General features: G+C 44.7%; 1 protein-coding gene across 1 annotated transcript in view; it reads left to right on the top strand.

The window, feature by feature from the left end:
* Positions 1-1,463: 1,463 nt before the first annotated feature.
* Positions 1,464-21,281, top strand: part of clmn (calmin) — a 22,913-nt gene continuing 3,095 nt past the window's right edge. The window contains exons 1-12 of the mRNA XM_017431687.3: positions 1,464-1,717; positions 12,829-12,890; positions 14,195-14,290; positions 14,391-14,474; positions 14,556-14,648; positions 14,763-14,959; positions 15,029-15,222; positions 15,707-15,789; positions 16,736-18,595; positions 19,122-19,255; positions 20,450-20,540; positions 20,627-20,679. Of these exons, the coding sequence (XP_017287176.1) occupies positions 1,633-1,717; positions 12,829-12,890; positions 14,195-14,290; positions 14,391-14,474; positions 14,556-14,648; positions 14,763-14,959; positions 15,029-15,222; positions 15,707-15,789; positions 16,736-18,595; positions 19,122-19,255; positions 20,450-20,540; positions 20,627-20,679 (3,032 nt within the window). The 5' untranslated portion in view covers positions 1,464-1,632. The remainder of the gene's footprint in view (positions 1,718-12,828; positions 12,891-14,194; positions 14,291-14,390; positions 14,475-14,555; positions 14,649-14,762; positions 14,960-15,028; positions 15,223-15,706; positions 15,790-16,735; positions 18,596-19,121; positions 19,256-20,449; positions 20,541-20,626; positions 20,680-21,281) is intronic.

Genomic DNA, 21,281 nt, shown 5'->3' with positions numbered 1-21,281 from the left:
GATATTTAATGTATTTTGCACCTCAATTTAAAACAAATAATAATAAAAGGCACAAAGATTGACTCTTATGTCAAAGTTTATTCAGATATTTGAGCAAACCAATGAACTAATTATAATAAAAAAGGCTTGAATTTAATCTAATAATACTAAATAAAAATATAATAATAAAACTGCTGCACGTAAAATACATAAGGGAGTAAAAATCTAAAAAATACAAACTGAAAAACAAGATAGTATATATAATATTAGTGTAAAAAACATGTTTTTTGTTCTTCTTTTATTCCAAAACAATATTTCATTTAGATTTCTGTTTTGTAGCTTACGGGATGATTTTTTTTTTAATTTTTTGACAAAAAAAGCTAAATTTTACAATTATTTTTGCTATTTTTTTTTCTTAAAGTTTCTGGTAGAATACTTTAAAACTTTTAAGAAGATTCCTCAAGCTTGAGTCAGTTCTAACAAATTCTAGAATTTTTTTGCCAGATCCGGACAGATCGAGGCGGTTTTTATTAGAATTTAATTATCTTTTTTTTTAATTGTTTAAATTTATTTGACAGCTGAAATGTTCGGACTACAACTCTAAAAGACTACAACCTTAAAGGTGAAGTTTTGGGGTCATATAAACTAGTTAAAGTGAATAAATTTACCTATTAAATCAGATAAGAGCAGAAACAAACACCTTCAGACACGTCCAGAACCAGAACCAGCTGAGGTCCAGATGTGTCTGCAGGGATGAGAATAAATGAGGAAGTATCTCTGAGTAATCAGATTATTAGTCGAATACAGATTACACTGATGATCAGGAGGAGGACGAGCTCTTATGTAAGATCCTCCTCCGCCCGGCGCTTTGTGGGCTCAGCAGAACCGGGCCTGGTTCTGAAAGCTGAACACACGTGAGCAGCTGCCACAGGTGTTTGTTTACCCGTGGAAACAGCTTGTTTCTTATATTTCCGCCATGTTTGTTTACCTGCGGCCAGCCTCAGTCAACTCAGGCTTTGTTTACGTTGAACGCAAACCCACATTTTGGATTTGCATGACCTGGAGTGAACTCTTTCAGACGGCACCGTTTGATGTGGTTCAGGAAAACCTTTTTATGTTTGATTTTGTAGTTTGTAACGAGTTCCTTTAATCCAGCACGTGAGCCCTTTAAGGTGGTTCTTTTATTCTTTCTTTTATTTTATTCATGTTGAAACACTAAAAGCCCAGATTAAATATGCTGCACGTGCATAAAAATGGCGTGTAAGTAAATAATAGACAGGAAGAATAAAAAGAGGAAAATATGTCAACAAGTAGTTCAGACTTCTGCAGAGAGTGTGTGTGTGTGTGTTGGCGCAGGAAGGCGGAGGTGGAGGAGGGGGCGGGGCCTGGCTCTGCTCCATCCCACCTCGGGAACACCAACCAGGTGCAGCGGCTCCTTCCTCCTCCTCCTCCTCCTCCTCCTCCTCCTCCTCCTCCCGGAGCTCCGCGGCTCAGAGCGCGGCGCTGACACGGACCGAGCCGCAGAGAGCTGCAGGGATGTCGGCGTGCTGACGGAGAACAGACCCGGAGCTGCACCTCCTCCCACCTGCCTTCCGAACCCGGACTCCGCGCGATCCTCCGGCCGGACTCTCCGGGTTCCGACCCGCAGTTCGGATGGCTGGACGCGGCCGGGAGGACTGGTTCGAGCGGGAGGAGTTCATCGGACAGATCAGCGACATCCGAGTCCAGAACCTGCAAGGTAGGGAGCATCCGGGTCGGTACCGCAGCCGGGACACCGTGCACGACGAGCGCGCGCGCGCTCCGGGAAGTTTAGTTCTGGGGAGCCGAAACTGCGGAGGTATTCATGAGGGTCTTCCTCCTCCTCTTCCTCCTCCTCCTCAGGAGCACCGTGCGTGATAAAGTTCAGAGGTTCGGCCCACTGATGGGGGGGGTCTGAGTTCTTCTCGCGGGTCCAGATCTACAGAACCGAGCCCCGAACACAGACCCAGCAGAGTTCCATTAAAGGCACCCCACAGCACGTGACCTGTTTACTAATTTATAGATTATAGATCCATATGTGACCAGCTGCAGGGACCGGAGGTATCCCTCCGCGGAGCCGGGCGGAGGGACTACTTTAATTTCACTAAAGTTCACTGCAGTTTTTTTTTATTTTTTAAAGTGCTAATTTACAACAAAAAGGTCAAATCAGGGCAAAAATAAACAAGTTCAAAGCAGGACAGGTTCAAATTTAACTGTTCAAACAAGCAGAGCAGCTACAATGAGCTGAACAGTAGCTAAAAGCTAAAAAAATGCAAATCTGTAAACAGAGCTAAAATGGGAAAAACCACAGCTAAATGCTACAATCAGCAAGACAGAAGCTAAAACCTGAGATAAAAGATAAGATTAGCCTTATCATAGGTAAAAGCTAAAACTAACTATACAGTAGCTAATTCTAAATGTATCATAACAGTAGCTAAAAGCTATTTAGCTATTTAGAAATTGTAACTAAAAGCTAAAATCAACACATCTATAATTAAAAGGTAAAGTTAGCAGAACGATTACTAAAAGGTAAAATAGTTAAGCCGTAGCTAAAAGCCAAAATAAACAAATTTGTAGCTAAAACCGAACATTAGCACAACATTAGCTACAGATGAGAAAAACTTAAAGCTAAAACTTCAAATCCACTTTCATTTAAACAGAATAAACAAGAAAAGTATAAAAGTTACAAAAAAGAAAAGTTGAAGCACTCATCTCATGAATGAGCTGAAGTTTTTGGTAACTGAGCAGCTAAAGTAGCTGAAGGTGTTCCTCAAACGGGACAAATAGGGAAACAGTTACATTAAATTCAGTCTAATTATAATCCTAAAAATCACATTCAGTGCATTATTTAATGCTTATTAGTTAATAATATATTTATGGAAACCAGCTGATTGGGATAAATATTTAAACATAGAATTAAATGAATTAAGTTGCTTTATTGTCTCCTTTTAGGGGTATTTTTTCCAGTGCAGCAGGCTGACAGATACAGAAAATAAATACATTTATTCAGCAGAGGTGCTGTGGTGGACAAGATGTTTTTAATTGACCAAAGGTCAAAGGTCAACGGACTGATACTGGGAAATACTTTCAATCCAGCCGTCCCACGAAAACATGAAAATATGTTGACGAGCTTCTTGTTTCAGCGGAAATTACGATCCGATCTGAGCTCAACAAAAGTGACGTCCTTGGACCAAAGGTTGAGCACCTTTCAAAGTAAAAGCTTCTAGGTATTTTCAAAGTTAAAGCGGTTGAAGCTTTAGTTTTAGACGGGGACGACTCTCAGCTATTTCCGCACCAAATGCTTTTTTTGTGTTTGCTAAAACCAGTTAGCCGTGGCGGCCATCTTGAACCAGGTTAAGACGTCCAACCGATGATTACTTTATGAGGGTTTTAATAAGATCTGTTCACTGGTTTGTGAGATATTTTGCTAACAGACAGGCAGGGTTGACTTCCACAGTAATTGTCAGTATATTACACACTGTGTAGCCCTCAGAGTGTGTGTTGGGGATGACTCTCAGCTACTACCACATCAGATTTCAGCTCAGAATCTGTAAAACTGAAGCTGGCTGTGTCGGCCATCATGGCTGACTCAGAGAGATTATGGCTCCACCTTTTCTTTCACCTGGTCGAGACAGGTGTGAGTTCTGATTTACCTCACGTGATCCGGACCCAAACGGAGCTCAGAGGAAACTCTGGAATCTGGTTTCTGTGTGAGAAACCCTCTGATGTCGGCGGAGACGAAGTTTGTTCCAGGAAAAACACGCAACTCTGCGAGCAGCCGTTGCCCTGGAAACACAGTCCTGGCTCAGAGGGGAGAGAAAGGTCTGGATCGGGCTCATCAGGCGGATCAGAACCTGAACACGCCGAAGGTTTTGGATGTTCTGCGGGTTTGAATCAGACGTGAACTCTGACGAGCAGCGGGGCCATTACATAACGCCACGAGACGGGAGAGAAAGATCAGAGCGGAACGCATCGCACATCCCACACAGATCTGCCTCCCACCTCCGGAGCTGCAGCCTGTTCTGTTTACAGACAGAACCGGGCCGGAGAACATCTCGTCCTCCAGCACCAGCTCACAGATTTGATCACCGATTAAAAACACAAATATCCAGATTACAAATGAAACAATTTTAATCTGAAATCTCTCAGTGTTTCCTTCCTGCAGCTCCTCCTGTCTCCGTCAGGTTTCCCTCCTGTTTCGCCTGTCAGACACATCAGCCGAACTTTAGCTCTCAGCAGTTTGGTGATCGCAGCGATGTCGTGACGGTTCTTGTCCGGTTCCGAGTTCTGGACGGTGATTAGTTTCAAACTGGAGAATAGAAAACACAGCCGGAGAGCTGAAATCTGCTGAAGAAGCTGAAGCTGGGATGGGAAAGCTTAACGACGCAGAAAACTAGCTGAAGGTTAGCAAAAGGTTAGTTTAAAGCTAAAGGTAACAAAAGGCTAACTAAAAGCTAAAAGTAGCAAAATGCTGGCTAAATGTTAAAAGCAATAAAGGCTTCCCGAAAGGCATCAAAAGGCCAGCTGAAAGCTAAAAGCAGAACAATAGCTAAAAGCTAAAAGGTACCAGAATGGTAACTAAAAGCTGAAAGCAGCAAAAAGCTAGCTGAGAGTGGGAAAATATTAGTTAAAATTAGCAAAAGGCTAACCTGAAATTAAAAGCAGCTGAACTGTAGCTCAAAACTGAAGGTAGCTAAAAGTAATATATCTTAAGCTAAAAGTAGCTGAAAGCTAAAAGTAGCAAAAAGCTAGCTGAGAGAGGGAAAATATTAGTTAAAATTAGCAAAAGGTTACCTTGAAATTAAAGCAGCTGAACTGTAGCTTAAAGCTAAAAGTAGCAAAATGCTGGCTAAATGTTAAAAGCAATAAAGGCTTCCCGAAAGGCACCAAAAGGCCAGCTGAAAGCTAAAAGCAGAACAATAGCTAAAAGCTAAAAGGTACCAGAATGGTAACTAAAAGCTAAAAATAGCAAAAAGCTAGCTGAGAGTAGGAAAATATTTGTTAAAAATAGCAAAAGGATGACTTGAAATTAAAAGCAGCTGAACTGTAGCTCAAAACTGACAGTAGCTAAAAGCTAAAAGTAGCTAAAAGCTAAAAGTAGCAAAAGGAAAGACAGAAACAGAGCCAGTGTGCTGGTGCAGATTAAAAAGAGTCATATTTTTTGAAGGAATTATTGAAATTTTAGTGGGATTCTATGGGGGAAATGTTTGTAAACAAAGTGAAATATTTAAAATGTTTGAAAACTCGGCGCTGAAGCAGAAGTCAGCCGTCCCGCCGCTCTTCTTCCTCCCTGCTGTCGGTCCTGATCGTCACAGAAACACGTTTCCCATCAGTCATCGGTGATATGTAAACAGCTTTAGCTGTCGTCAGCCGCCTGCAGCTGTTTCTGTCACACTTTAACGACTTCAGCTGTTGTCTTTGTGGGTCAGAACAAGCAGACCTGATCCAACCTGTGGAAGTCTCACAGTTTTATTTTTTTCTCTTCTTGAAGCTAAATGAAGATCAGGTAAAACTCCTGTCGGCTGTTTTAGCTGCTGATGACGTTCTCTCTGTTTTGGTAGAAACAGTCGTGTGTTTGTGGAACAGGCAGAACACTCCGTCCTTCTTCTTCTTCTCTGTCATACGTGTTGTCACGGTTCCTGCAGAACTCGCAGTGCGTTCTCACGCTGGGATCCTTTCTGAGCGCGTGCAGAAGGTAACAGTGATGTCACAGCTGTGTTTCCTCCCACGCTGACAGTTTCCTCCCTGCGACATCATCTGAGGCCAACAGATGCACTGAATTCTGGGAAAATCACCAGAAAAACACTTTTGATACCAGAGTTTTAGACTCAGACGGAGAGTTTCGTGTCTGCTGGTAACCTTTAACAGTTTAGTTGCTGTTTGACTGAATCCTGGTTAAAAACAACCCGAGTTCACTTCCTGTTCCAAAAATATTCCAGTTAGTTTGAAAAGGTCATCGCTCCGTCAGTCCGCTGGTGCTCTGGAATGCTGCTTTTTATTAGAAACACACACGCACGACTCGGTGGTGGTTTATTCGGACCGAAAAGCGTCGGCAGAGCGCTTCCTGTCTGTTTTATAAGAAGTGCTTCTCCTTTGTTTCCATGACGACAGCATCTTCTCCTCTGTAACCGTTTAAAGCAGCTCTCCCTCTTTGTTTTCTGCTCTTTTTCTTGAAGTTAGCAGCCAGTTTGTCAGGGAATCAGTCGCAGATGTGATGTAATTTTAATCTTTGTTTTAAAAAAAAATGAGAGCTGAACTCCGGTCCTGTTTCAGGCTAAAAACATGCGACGGGTTTCAGTAAACTGCTTTCTGACATTCAAGCTTCATCTGCAGCTCAGGTGAAGCTTTCTGCATAAAAACACAACTCTGACCTGATTATATGATGTTCGAACTCCCAACTTCTGGTGTGAAAACATTTGGCTCGTTCAGGACATTTTGGCTACACCTTTGATATTCATACATTTAGAAATATTTGACTTTATTAACTTACATTTTTTCACATCAAAATGCATCAAGATCAGTTTTTTTCCCTTTTATTTTCCTTATGTCTCTTAATTTGTCTTTTAATTCTTTTAGTTTTTTGTCTTTTCCATCTTTCTGTCCTTCTGCTGCTCGTGTTTCTTCTTCGTCTTTAACTATTAAAGTTCAACTAATATTCCGCCGACTTTCAGCTTCTTCAGCTTCTTCTGCAGCGCTCGGGTTTCGCTCGGCTTGTTCTGCAGGAAATGCAGAAATGTTCTGCTGTTTGCGTGTCGGTGTTCTCAGGTGATTCGTTCCGTTTGTTTCTTCCTGGAGGTTTAATAACGTGCAGCCATTTGCATCGGTCAGCAGCTGAATGTTGGGCTTGTTTCAGCTCTGGGATCGACGACTGAAGCCTTTTATTTTACAGATCAGGAACTTTAAATGAGCCACATTCGCTTCCTTCCTCTTTGCATTATTGTAGGAACATCAGAGCTAAGAAGTTTTCTTTCTGATTTGTTCAGCAGCAAAAACTCACATCCTGCTGCTTCATCAGGAGCATCATCATCGTCAGAGTCGACTCACTGTGAATCAGCTGATGTGTTAATAAAATCATCACTCAGAGATGTGACTCTGAGTCACTGAAAGAGGAAAACACTTGCTGCTTGTTTTGGGTCCACGGAGACGGCTCACCTGGAAACACCTGATTTAAAGCTGTTTAAGTCCTTCGGTCACATCATCTGATCGTCTGATGGTGGTTAATCTCTGCTGCAGCTGGTTGTATTGCCCTGCAGGATGACCTCAGCCTAACAGCAGATTATCAGAAACACTCATGGTTAGTTTCTGACCTGCACTCGGGTTAAACCTCCTTCAGCTGCCGATCCGAAGGGTTTAGGTTCTGACTCAGACGTGTGGAGGAACAGAACATCAGGAGCAGCTCTGGGAGGAAGGACAGCCCAGGTCTGATCTGCAGTTTGTTGCTTCTTCAGGGGATTTCTGCTGAAACTTCATAAATCAACGTTTTACTGGGAATTATTCCATTTCACCGCTGCTCCTCCTGAAACGTTCTGATCCTGCAGGAGTTTACGGTTCTGCTGCAGGACTCCTGAAGTCATTCATGGTTCAGAACCTCCAGGATCAGCTCATAAAGAGACAGACAGCTGCATTTACCTGGAGGGAACATCCAGTCTGTCAGACCTCTGATAGTTTGTTTTATCAGCAAACTGAACTCTGAACACAATGTTTGAAACTGAAGGTTCAGTTCTGGTGACCTCTGACCTCCACAGGGTTAATGAGATGATTTCATTTGATCATTCAGTAGAAACACCAGTCAGTCTGGTTTTAGTTGTGTTTATCTGTGAATCGTTTGTGTTCGACTGCAGGGTGACCCTACAGAGTCACAGACTGACCCGTTTAATACGAGTCGCTCCATGTTTACAACTGAACATCTGTCTGAACATCTGTCCGAACATCATTCATGGTCAGCTTCATGCTGCAGCAAACTTCTGCACAGCAGGTCATGGAAATAAGATAAATCCAGGCTGTGGAAATAAAGCAGCAGATCAGGACAGAATCAAACTAAAGCTGAGGATCTGACAGACGAACAGGTGGAACAAAAGCTGAGGGAGGGAAGGTATGCAGGAGAGGAAATTAAAAACTAGAACCAGTTGAGAGCAGAGAGAGAACTTTTCCATCATGACTCACCGGGTGACAGCAAACAGAGCTGTGAGGAACATTAATGTCCGTGTTACAGACATGAAATCAGAGGCCAGTTTATTTAAATTAGTTCAGATGGTTTCATGCGTTTGCTCTGACAGGCTGTGATGAAACAGGAGGAAGATGTGAACAGACGGAGTGATGAAGAGCCTCTCTGTGAACTGTGGTGTTACATAACGCCTGTGGTGATGCAGCACTGCAGTGCTCAGGAACCCCAACATCCCGCCCCCCCACCGGAGCGCAGCATTAATATTTAACACAGCAGCTCCTCCCCCGACCCGCAGACACATTCATACCTTTCCACCAGCACCGATTCTCACTGAAGATCCCCGCGTTACCTTTTATCTCTGAGTCAGACGCCAGAGTGGATCTGAGTCGTGTGTGGGAGGAGAGGAAGGAGCCGGCTTCGTGGTTTTAATTAGCCCCCGGGAAGAGAGGAGTCAGAGAAACTCTGCAGCTTCATCTAAACTCTGCAGCTTCATAAAAAACTCTGCAGCTGAAACTCTGCAGCTTCATCTAAACTCTGCAGCTTCATAAAAAACTCTGCAGCTTCATCTAAACTCTGCAGCTTCATCTAAACTCTGCAGCTTTAGAGAAACTGCATCATGGAGTCAGATTGTGCAGATGCTGGCAGGTCTCTAGAGGAAGAGGCCGTAATTAGAGACGTCAGCCTCACACGTGGCTCAGAGAGTCTGTAATCAGAGAGAAATCACACACTGACATCCAAAAACCACTAAAGAGGCAGCAGAAAAACAACTCAGATCAAACTGAGAGTTTGGATCAAATCAAACATTTGAAGGTTTGTTTTAAACTTTCTGCACAACTTTCATATAAAGCTGATGTGTTTCAGTGTAAAACAGCCGAGTCACAGGATTTTATGATGCATCAAGTCCAACCAACAACATCCAGAAGTCAAACAACCGGTGAGCCCTCCTGATTGGTTTTAGCCTAATAAAAAGTGTTTTTCTTCACGGACAAACGGAGTAAAAACAGGTTAAAGAAGTGAAGTGAAGGTTGGAGCTTCTCGTCTCATTAGTTCTCAGTTCTTCCATCAGACTCATTAACCAGCAGAGTCACATCTGTCTGCAGCTGGATTCCTGCTGTTTAACAGTGCTTACCCTTTGTTTTCTGCAGTTCCTTCAGAAACGTTGTTCTCTTTAAAATCTGCTTCAGCAAACAGGCCGAAAGTCAGAGTTTGACTTTTTATGCTTCTTTTAGCCTTAGCTTCTTTAGCAGCCATTCAGCTCTCGGTGTTACATTAATCCTGACTTTCTGCTCCTCAGATCAGCCGAAGCTGCTGAAGTTTTCACTCGTTTAAAGTTTTGGTAGAAAGAATCAGAGGCGATCAATCGACCGTTTAATTCTCCTCTTCGGGACGAAAACACGTCCATGGTTTAACTCTCCGTCTCTTCCTGCTGCGGCTGAAGGTTAATCAATAACTTCTTTAATCCAATCAAGGCTGATAACACAAAGCAAACAAAGGGAAGTCTGTGATGGTTTCTGTCAGGCTTCCTGGTTGTGTTTGTGTGGATCAGCTGATCTTCACGTTGGTGCCACACAGTATTTATACAGCCCTGTTGATGTTTGACCTCCTCCCAGTTTATCAGCTCTCCGTGCGTTCGAAGCTGTAAAAGCTGCTGCTGTGAAGGAACGTGGAAAACAAACGGGTTCAGTCAGGAAACAGAAAGTTCAGGTGTTTCTGAGCAGGAATCCTGTTTTATCTGACACTGAAACACACCTGAGAGGACAAACGGACTCATATTATTATATCTGCAAGCTGTAACTGAAAAACCCTGCCTGTAAATAAACTTACACTGAAAATAAACGACCTTTTAAATGAGTTTCTTTACTGGGGAACACTGGTCCAACAACTGGATCTGGTCTGGTCTGATCTGGACTTTGTGTCGGAGCAGAGAGGTTCAGAAACGGGTTCAGTCTGACCTTCAGGAAGAGTTCAAACCCAAACAAACCGAGGATCGACGAACTGGAGTAACTTCTTGAAGAGATGTTTGGTTCTGACCCAAATACAAAGAGCAGCAGCATTTTAGGCTGTAATAACTGTTCTTATGTTAAAGCAACAGAGGAAGGACCTTAGCCTGGAAACATCAGTTTTCTCCTAATAAATTTCAAGGTTGGAGGTCAGAGGTCATAGGTGGCTGAGTTAACTGTGGTGTTGGGGTTTCTTATGATCTTTTAGCTGCAGAAACCTGTTTTTCATCATTAAGTTCACTTCCTGAGGGAACTTTATGATGATTCTTTGGTGCTTATCTGCTCTCTGGTTCCAGGAGGAAACCTAGGGACTTTTTCTGGAGAGTGTCCTTCCTCTCGGGGACACTCTCCAGCTCCTCCTCATGGATCCCAAGGCGTTCCAGAGAGAATATAAGAGTCCTCCAGCAGGTTCTTGGTCTGTCCCGGGGTCTCCTTTTAATGGGACATGCCCAAAACAGAGAAGGAAGGCGAAAAAGGAGGCGAAAAAGATGCATTGGCTTGTTGCTTCAACTATACCAGTGGTCTCCAATCCTGGTCCTCAGGGCCACCATCCTGCATGTTTTCCTTGTTTCTCTGCTCCAACACACCTGATTTGGATCAATGGGTGATTAACAGGCTTCTGCAGAACATGAAGAGGTGATTTAACCTCTGAATCAGGTGTGTTGGAGCAGAGAAACAAGGAAAACCTGCAGGATGGAGGCCCTGAGGACCAGGGTTGGAGACCCCTGAACTATACCATGAAAGGTACGGACATGGTACCGTAAACAATGGCACATTTTGAACCCCAGACTTTTAAAGGTATAAAAATGTACCATTGCTTTAGATACCCTTTCCCTACCTTACAAGCCAATATACCTTTTTTTGGTACATCCTTGACTTCTCACAGTGTAATCAGATACTCGGACAGCTTCTAATGAGCCGCTTGGAGGGCTGGAACGTAAAAGAAAGTTTAGCTCTTTCTTTGCCATGATGGGCCGGAGCAGCGCCCTCACTACTCCATCCTACCGTCCCTCGTGAACAGGACTCCCAGGTACTTCAACTCCTTTCCCTGAGGCAAAGACTCATCCCCGACCCAAAGGGAGCATCCGGATTGAACCAGACAATAATGCAAATATACAGAATAAAATGGGTCCTATAGTATATCCCTGAGGTACTCCAGAAGTGATTGAATCTGCTGAGGAGAAATTCAACACGTTAACAGACAAGGATGTGTTCTTCTGAGCTGTGAAGACTCAAATTTGTCTTTATTTTCTGAGATGAAGCAGAGAGGAAACGATTTATTTCAGATGTTTAGACAGAACCTTTGATTTGGTTGAAGATAGTCCGGGTCAAGGTTCTGCTTTTGAACAACAGTCTGGATTACTGTGTGTTGAAAACAAGATGAACTTTGACCTGGAAGGTGTTCTGATCTGAGCTTCTTTCATGGCGTCAGTCTGCAGGTTCTCTGCTTGGATCGGTTCTCCTCACGTCTGTTTAACGGCTGTCGGGTTTGTTATCTGGCCTCAGGGCTCCGTGTCTCCCTCCTTCATCGCCTCCTCCCCCCGTCCTCCCCCCTGCGCCTCCTCTGACAGATTCTCTGTCTGCAGAACCTCAGGCAGCTGCAGAACAGTGGAGAACATTCTCCGCAGCTCACAGCAGCATTAATATCCTTCCAGCCGCCCAGCTCTCATTACCTGTGGGGGTGTGGACATAAAAATGAGTAACAGCTGACACCGCTGCCATGGTAACAACCCTTGGAGCTCCGCCCATCAGGTTCCTCAGCAGCTCTGAGTCCAGAACCAGAACCAGCTGATGGTTCTGTTTGTTCTCAGGTGGTTCTGTAGTTTTTGTGTCCGTTTCTTGTAATCTAACTACTTTGGTCGACTTTGAGCTATTTTAGCTGTTCATAGATCAAAACGTTCAGCTCATTTTGGTTTTCTAAATATTTAACTTTATTTACAAAATATTTTCTTCACAGAAATACACGAAGATTTTTTCAGTTATTTCAGAAACATTGTTCTCTTTGAAATCTGCTTCAAAATATTGGCTCTAGTTTGGTCTAAATATGCTAATTTTATGTTTTAGCTAGCCTTTTGCTACTTTTAGCTTTTGGCTAACATCTGGCTGCTTTAGCTTCTTTTAGCTGCTAGTCAGCATTTTTGCTCCTTTAGCTTTTAGCTAGCATTTTGCTACTTTTAGCTTTGATAACTCAGTTTCAGCAGTTTTTACAGAAAATGTAATTTCTCTAGTTTTTTTATGGTTTTATCTTCAGGCCAACATGTTCTGAGCAGAACCCGGTTGGAGATCCGTTTTGAGCAGAACCCGCTCTCCTGCAGCCGAATGAAACGTTAACCCTCCCTGACACGATGAACCCTCAGCGGGAACATCAGGACGTTAAATGATGTGACAACTCGGTGGTGTGGAAACATGTTAATCCTCTCAGACCTGAGTTTTCCAACAGGCCGTCCTTTAAAACGTTTACTTCCTCTGACAGGTTGATGCAGCTTTTATTGCTTTCTTTTTATTTATGCCCGATGTTTTTGTCTGAAAATTGATTATGCAATTCATCTTATCAGGTTTGAAAGATAAAAGCAGAATTTATTACGAGTTCGATCCGTCAGTGGAGATCTAATTTTGATCCACGGGTTGTGCCGTGTTTTTAAACTCGGGGGTTTTTCTGTGTTTCAGTTGAGCGGGAGGGAGTGCAGAAGAGGACCTTCACCCGATGGATGAACCTCCACCTGGAAAAGGTTTGTAGACTTCCTGCACCTTCAGCCTTCCAGTCCTGCCGAGGGGGCCCTGAGGGGCCCCGCGGGGTCCCTGCAGGGGCCGGATCCTCTCTGTTCTCATCACAAACTGCTGAGGATAATCTCTCCTCCTTGACTCACGTGTAACTCGACACTTTCATCTCATTTGTGTTTCGTGGTCGGACCTTTGACTATGCAAACTGTCTGCAGCTGCTGCACGAACCGGCCAATCAGAACCATCCACATCGATCTATTGATCTGTGAACATTTAGGGAGGCGGTCTGCTTCATGGTTGGAAGGTTTAAAATCAATAATGTTCCCTCTCATCATAACATAGACTGTGTTCAAGCTCTAAAGTGAAGAAAATAGGGTCATTAGAGCATTTTACAGAGAAAATCCCCCGAACGTAGCCATTTTATTGTGTTTGTTGTTTATCTGTGGGTCTGCGGATCGTCTGCAGCGTCTCTTTTGTCTTCTGTAACACAATGAGCCTCTCTTCTCCCCCCTCCTTTTTTTTGTCTGGCCCGGTGTCAGAGTTCTGACCCACTAATTAGACAATCAAACATTGTTTTCAGTCATCTTGGAAAGTTCCAGTCCTCTCGGCTCCACCCCCCCACCGGCAGCCTCTGAGTCCTGCCAGGTTCACGTCAGGACTGAATGTTGGCTCGAACGCTTCAGTCTGCAGCCTTCATCACCTCACACTGTTTGTCTTCTAGTCACATGACCGGGAGCTCCGCCCCCTCCCCCTCCTCCGTCAGGTAGTTTCGGAGCTGTCAGGATTCAGCAGGAATGTTAAACATGCCTGCTTTTATCTGCAGCACGGCTGAAACGATTAAAGTAAACTGACTGATGGATGGTTTCTGCAGTGTCGTCATCTCTCAGACCGGCAGAGACACGTTTTATTCAGCAGCTTTCAGCTCCAGAACCTCTGCTGCGCAAAAACTAAACTAATGTTCAGAACTGATGCTGATATGGGGGCACATTTCACTGATGGTTGGTGGAACCACAGTGGTGCATTCAATGTCAGCATGCAACGGGGGAAAAATGAGATGCCGTCAGTTTGAAACTGATTTAAAACATCAGACAGAAGAATTCCTGCATCATGATGTGAGGTACACAAGTAAAAACACAAATACAAGTAAACAACAAGTAACAAGTTGCAGAATGTCGGGGATCTTATCTGCTGTTACCGCGGCAACAAGATAAAAATAAACAAAAGCTTCGTCACAGACTGTTAGTTTTTGGAGTCTTGGACACAAACAGAAACGTTGAAGTACTGACTGAAGGTCCGTATCCTCCCTCCTCAGTGCAAGCCGCCCCTCCAGGTCCAGGACCTGTTCCAGGACATCCAGGATGGACATGTCCTCATGGCTCTGCTGGAGGAGCTCTCCGGCTGCAAACTGGTCAGACTCGGTTCTGGTTCTTCTCGCGTGTTTAAACTCCCGTTTTTGGCGACTCGTTGAGTAACTTTTCCTTGTTTCTGCCTCCTGGATGATCCCACAGCTCAACAGCTTCAAGAAGTCGTCTCATCGTATCTTCAGACTCAACAACATCGCTAAGGTCCTGTCCTTCCTGGAGGAGAGGAACGTGAGTCAGTCAGTCAGCCGTTTTTCTGCTGATCAGTTTGAATTTTCAGCACCTGTATGTTACGTGTTTGTGTGTTTTCAGGTAAAACTGGTGAGCATCGATGCAGCTGACATCGCTGATGGAAACTCCTCCATCATCCTGGGTCTCATCTGGAACATCATCCTCTTCTTCCAGGTGATTTGATTTACCGTTGATCATCGTTTTGTGTAAAATCTCCAGCTGCTTTCTCCAGGAACTGCACGGTTTAGTTTCTGCTGAGTCAGATCTGATCGTCCCCTCTCCACCCAGATTAAAGAACTGACAGGAAACATCCGGAGCCAGTTTCCCTCCACGTCCAGCCTGTCGTCCATCCCCACCAGCTCCGACTCCGACGCGTCCTTCAGCAGCACGCCGTCGGAGGAGAAACCGTCTGCGGCCGCCGCCATGAGGGAGAACAGCAAGGCCATCAAGAAGCTGCTGCAGTGGGTGCAGAGAAGAACTCGGAAGTGAGTTGGATAGGAAGCCTCAGAAAGATAAGAAGGCTTGCTCTGTTTTGACATCATGTCGTGTTGCAGGTATGGAGTGGCGGTGCAGGATTTTGGAAAAAGCTGGACCAGTGGTTTGGCCTTCCTGGCCGTCATTAAGTCGATTGACTCCAGCCTGGTGGACATGAGGAAGGCCCTGCTGAGGAGTCCCAGAGAGAACCTGGAGGACGCCTTCAGGATAGCCCACTACAGTCTGGGTATCCCTCGGCTGCTGGAGCCCGAAGGTAACACAAAGACCACTGGTTTTACTTGTTTACTCCCTCATATGGCTCAAAGCATGACTCACCTGCCGACACAGTTCTGATAAAATCATAAGATGAGATAAAACAGAAGAGTTGAAGAGTTCTGAGAGTTTAGGAACATTGTGAAAAAGATAATTCTGTTATTGGTTTAATTCTTTATCAGATAACAATGAGATAGATTTTACTTCCTGAAGCAGCAAGACTTTTTTTTTACGAGATTCATAAAATAACAATCTAAAATAATCAGATGTAGAAGCTGCTGTTCATTCAGGTTTTACTGAAAAGAGATTTGCTAAATGTTCCCACTGTTGGTTTGTTTCACTGATCCATCTGAGAGGTCCTCCACAGAGACAGGTGAGAACCTCTGGTTACAGCTAACAGGAAGTGACAGGGGGTAGCTTTGTGTTTGTCCACATTTCAAAGTAAAGGTCCAGCTTTTTGTAATTTCTTTTTTTCACCTCCTCAGATGTGACTATCAATGCACCAGATGAGCAGTCCATCATCATGTATGTTTCTCAGTTCCTGGAGCACTTCCCTGGAATACAGGAGGTACGAGGTGGAGATAGCAGACCGATCAGTCCCTCCAGGATTACGCAGGCATTTTTGTGATTGTTGCGGCTAAAATGCCTGATTTCACGGGGCATTTTCCTAAAAGTTGCAATTTTTTTTGCTAAAATCAATAAACAACCAAAACTTTTAAAATATAAACCAAAAATACTTCCTAGTTTTGTAAGATAATTCCCAACAAACATTGACATTCTCAAAAGGTGCTTTATTTAAGAACTTTGATAGCTTCTAAACTGACATTCATGAGCATTTCTGGATTGTCCCTGGTCTGCAGCTCTCCTCACATGTTTTGCAGACACAAAGTGTTTGTCGATGCGTTTATGTTCCATGATTACACTGCAGGACGTGCAAAACAGCTGCAGCTGGGGAGGAAACTGGTTTGCGACCGCAGTGAAGTTAGTTTTAAGTTGGATGTTGGATATTCGCGCTCCGCGGAGTTAGCGGCGTCTAGCTCACGGCTGACCCGAAACAGGAGCGCTAATGTCAGCCAGCCTTTCTCTGCCAGCCCCTTCTCTCACGCGCGGTGGTACACTTCCTGTTTCGAGTCAGCCGTGAGCTAGACGCCGCTAACTCCGCGGAGCACGAATATCCAACATCCAACTTAAAACTAACTTCACTGTGGTGTTTTGCACGGTCCTTTGCTGAAATGTGAAGCATTAGCGCACATTTTGGCTTCGGTCGCTGCTCCTGCACGCTCCCAGCATTCTGATGTTAACAGGAAGTGACGTCACGTGTCTTCTTCCTGAGTTATTTGGGTTTATTTTGGTTAAAGTTGCAGGAAAGTTGCACAAAGTTGCGATTTTGTGGGGTTTGCTTGATTTTGCGTTAATAGTTGCGATCACAACATTGTGAAATCCTGGAGGGTCTGACTGATGGTAGACCCTGACAGGTGAATCTGTTTCTGTTAACCTGCCTGTTCCTCTGACAGAGCGAGGAATCCAGCCAGCTGATCGAACGGAGCGTCTCCATGGGCCGACTCAACTTCCGTGACAGCGACTCGGATCACCTGAGGAACGGCGCTCATCTCAGCAGAGTGAGGCAGTGCTCCAGCATGTTCGAGAGGAGCTGCACCAAACCACCACCCAAAGTCCTGATCTCTTCCGTGTCAGAGGACCGAGGTGCTCTGACGCCACGCCTCAGGGTAGCTGCAGCTCGGTCGTGGTCTAGTGAAGACTTTTTGACAGACTCTTCCCACACGGAAGACGTCTCCAGCAGCGTGAATGTAAACCCCGAAGATCAGGCCAGTCATGACCTGAAAGACTCAGCGAGCGATTCCCCTCATCCGTCCTACGCTCCCTCACCGTCATCGGTGCCTGAGTCGCTGGTCGGGGATTCTGCCATCAACTCGCCGGACTCCTGGGTGGAGAATGAGCTGAGTAACGAGAGGTTTTCAGAAGGTCACAGTGACAGTTCTCTGTGGGACAGCGGGAATGCCTGGGACGTTTACCGGGCCACACCGGTGGACGTGACCCCGGTCGATGAAGGATTCATCTCATCCATCGAGGACAGAGCTCCTGATGATCAGTCCACCACAGAGTCATATATCGATGAAGGGATAAGCTCAATGGACAGCAACCAGGAGAAGATCCACAAGCAGGCCGAGAAAACTCAAGAGAAGGAGGTGAAGGAGAACCAGGAAGACCTGGAGAATCCCGACCAGGACCTGGTAGCAGACATGACACCTGATCTGAGAGAACTCGACTTTACAAAACATGGAGAACCTTCTGTTACACTGTGTGAGACAGACGCACCAAGGAGCTCTGGTGATGAATGTCTTCTCGAAGCAGATCCTGAATCCTCCACTGAAACACCACCTCTGAAGGAACATGACGAAGATGGAAAGGATCAAGACAGAAAGCTCAACGGTCAAACAGATTTCAGATTTACCTCTAAAGAGGAAGCTGAAGGTCAGGAAAGTTTAAATGAAAGAGCGGACATACCTGTAGAAAAACAGGTTGAAGAACCTCTGAAGGACTACCAGCACTGTGAAGAAAGCAGCAGCTCAGAGGCAGCCAATGAGGAGGAAACATCTAAAAAAGACCTGAATGTTCCTCTGATCTCCATCACCAGTGAGCCAGAGGAGCAGGAGGAAGAGCTAGAGTCTGGTCCAGGAGAACCAGGTGAAGATCTCAGTCAGCGAGGTAACTCAGAGGTCCAGAGTCCTCCCAGTCCAGATGTTCTCAAACATGAAAACGAGCGTTTAGACGGTGGACACGAAAGCAGCTCTGAGAAGAACTCTGTGGACAACAGTGATAAAAGTGAGGTCAAACAGGAGGGATGTTCTCCTGGAGATGATCCTCAGGAGGACGTCACAGTTCGGAGTTCTCCTCCAAACTCGGAAAACCAGTTTGTAAATACTGACAGCAAAGATCTGTCTGATGGACAACAGGACACACCGACTGATGCCTTCGTTGAAACTGAGACGGAATGGACCCAGGAGGACATTCCGGATCCAGTCGACATCCAGGAGGACATTCTGGGTTCAGGCTCTTCCAGGCTGAATGGTCAGATAAAAGCGTCGTCTCCTGATCCAGTCGGGGTGTCCAGACACACGGACCGGTTTTACTTCGATTTGGATCGAGGTTCTCCCACAGAAAACCTGCTTGGCGAACTGGCCGAACCCATGGATTTGTTCTACCCGGACACAGGAGAACCCATGCTTCCAGAATCTCACGACGCTGAGATGCAGAAGTGGCCTTCGGTTCTGAGCGTCTCTGCTCTGCAGCCAGCGCCGGCTTCAGTTGGACCCGAGGACCTGGACCTGCTGGGAGAACCGGAGGACGGATATGTAAGGTTTCCTTGTTTTCAGCGTAGTTACCGATCATTTTGAAGTTAGATTGAGTTTGGTAAGAGTACGACTGAGTGGTGGGTCCAACACTGTCCCTCAGACGGATTCTGATTGGTCCAGCACTTTGTTCCACATCAGGTAGCAGCGACAGACACAGAACAGATTATTTTGTTTTATTATTCGATTGACTTTACATTTTTCAGGACAAAGTTTGGTTAGTAGCTGGGTCACATTCAAATCTATTCAAATATGCTATATGTGTGTTTCCATGGTAACGCACTGAGCTCAGAGGATGAACATCATGTTAGCACGTTCATCACTTCTTCAGCTGATCTCCAGTAAAGTAATGATCAGTTTAAATTAGAATAGGCTCCGCCCCCTGCAGCCCAGGTATGAAACAAAGGATGGGTTTAGAAATTACAGGTTCCCAGTTTTAGTTTCTCCTTAATTGTTATGTTAATCTCTTGACTTTAACGAACGGATGGATTTATTTCTCGTTAATGAGGCCTCCTCTCCTCCTGATCAGGTGACTCGTGGGTCCGATCAGAACCCGGCCGACCCGTCTCTGTCCGAGGATCAGTGCGCCGTGTGCGGCGTGGCGATCGGACCGCAGGACCCTGATGTTCCAGCAGACGGCGGAGGCAGCGCAGAGTTTCTGAGGTTCGTGTTCTATTCTGGTGCTGTGAGAACCAGACTGGACCCGGGGGACGGCAGTGGGATCGTTCTGACCCAGATCCTCTCTGCCGGCCCAGATATTTCTATAAATGTACTGAGAGCAGTTTTCAGTGGAGGATTAAACACTTTAATGTGTTTCTATGATGTCACAGATGAACTCAGTTCCTGTTCCTGCAGGTTTTTATCCATCAGAACTCGTTCCTGGTTCTGTTAGAGGTTCTTCAGCTGCAGGATTTAATCTGCACACATCCAGGAAATTATTCATTCATGAAGAAAACGCGTTTAATATGACGCTCTTTGCATCCGAACTTTAATATTTATTTAGATTTTATCCCGTCAGTTACTAATTTACCTTCCGTTTGTGCAACGGTCCAAACTCCACATGAGAATAAAATAATCTGCATCTGTCTTACCTTTAAATGAAACAAGTTTCTAATTGATGCACAGGTATAAGACTTCCTTTTAAAGATGTATTCACTTTATATATTTCCAAACATTTGAGTTTGACGTTTTTCCTCAAAATTAGGAGCCCAATAAAAAGAACTCCAACAGAAATAACTCAGCTTAACTGCGATATTGTTTAGATTATTTGTTATTCAATGTCGTTGATGTTTAATTTGTTTAGTTCCAGCTCGGTTTCAGAGCCTCGTGGATGTTATTTAGTGTTTCTCTGGGTTTGAGGGACGACTGCATTCCTGTAATAAAAGCAAGGATTTAAACAAGACCAGAGCCCGTTTACCCACATCCATACATCTGATTCCCTCTCAGCTAATTCAGTTTTCATTTATGATTCCTATTTTAAATCCAGTTTGTTCTCAGCATCGTTATTCCCAGTCAGGTTTCAGGTGGAATACGAACACAGGAAGTGTTGGAAGAACATTTTTCCTTAGTGCTGATGATGTTGAACTTTATGACCTGCAGTACGTTAGGGTTCAGTGGTTTGAAATGAGTAAAACTCCAGCTGCAGAGGAAATACAGAACTGAAACTGAATTAGGGCACGCCTAAATTGGATTATATTTGGACTAAAATAGGATGTAATTGAAGTAGGATTTGATTAAACTGTGAATGTAATTAGATTTAAAGGGAAGTATTTGGACTTTGACTGAACTCCTTCTGTATGGACGTTTTATTCGAGGATTCAGGATTTTCTGTTCGACCCGACGGGTTGTGTCTTTCAGGACGGACACAGGAAGTCCCGGCGGCCCAGATGAGATCCACATCCCTCCGGTTCTCCGACACAGGAAGGGTTCTCGCCTCTCCGAGTCCTCGGTGGGTTTGACGCTCCTCGGCGAGGTTAACGATGCAACAGCTCCTGCTGAATAATAAGAGTCCGTGTGTGTTTTTAACCCCTGCAGGACAAACGGAGAGCTGCGCCCAGATCAGCTGAGAATCAGGACTCTGACATGTGGTGAGAACTTCGGATTGAATTCATTAATCAACCTGATCATCTTGCAGCATTGAACCTATGATCCTTAAAGGAATGCATATCACCCGCTGCCTTTCATGCAGGAGTTTTAAACTTAGACCAGAGTTGTAGCCACAAGATCTCTGTTTGCGCTCAGGGAATGTGTTTGGACGACTCTCAGCTACACCCAGACCAAATTACACCTCAGTGTCTGTACGACTGACAGAGTTGGAGCCAGTTTTGTGTCTTCTACGGCTGGCTGTGGCGTCCATCTTGAATTGTCTCGACTCCAAAGGTTAATCAGCTATAGACGTACATCCAGCAATTCATTAAAATCAGACCCTCCAGGATTTCGCGATGTTGCGATCGCAACTATTAACGCAAAATCAAGCAAACCCTGCAAAATCGCAACTTTCCCGCAACTTTAACCCAATATTTATTGTTTCTAAAGCGATTCGCCACCGTTTCTACGGTCTAGTCTCTTCTTTGTGGGTTTGTGTAGCGTGGAATACAAAATAACCCCAAATAACTCAGGAAGAAGACACGTGACGTCACTTCCTGTTAACATCAGAATGCCGGGAGCGTGCAGGAGCAGCGACCGAAGC

This window comes from Kryptolebias marmoratus, linkage group LG10, assembly GCF_001649575.2.
Source record: "Kryptolebias marmoratus isolate JLee-2015 linkage group LG10, ASM164957v2, whole genome shotgun sequence".
NCBI lineage: Eukaryota > Metazoa > Chordata > Actinopteri > Cyprinodontiformes > Rivulidae > Kryptolebias > Kryptolebias marmoratus.
This window is presented reverse-complemented; position numbering and strand designations above follow the sequence as displayed.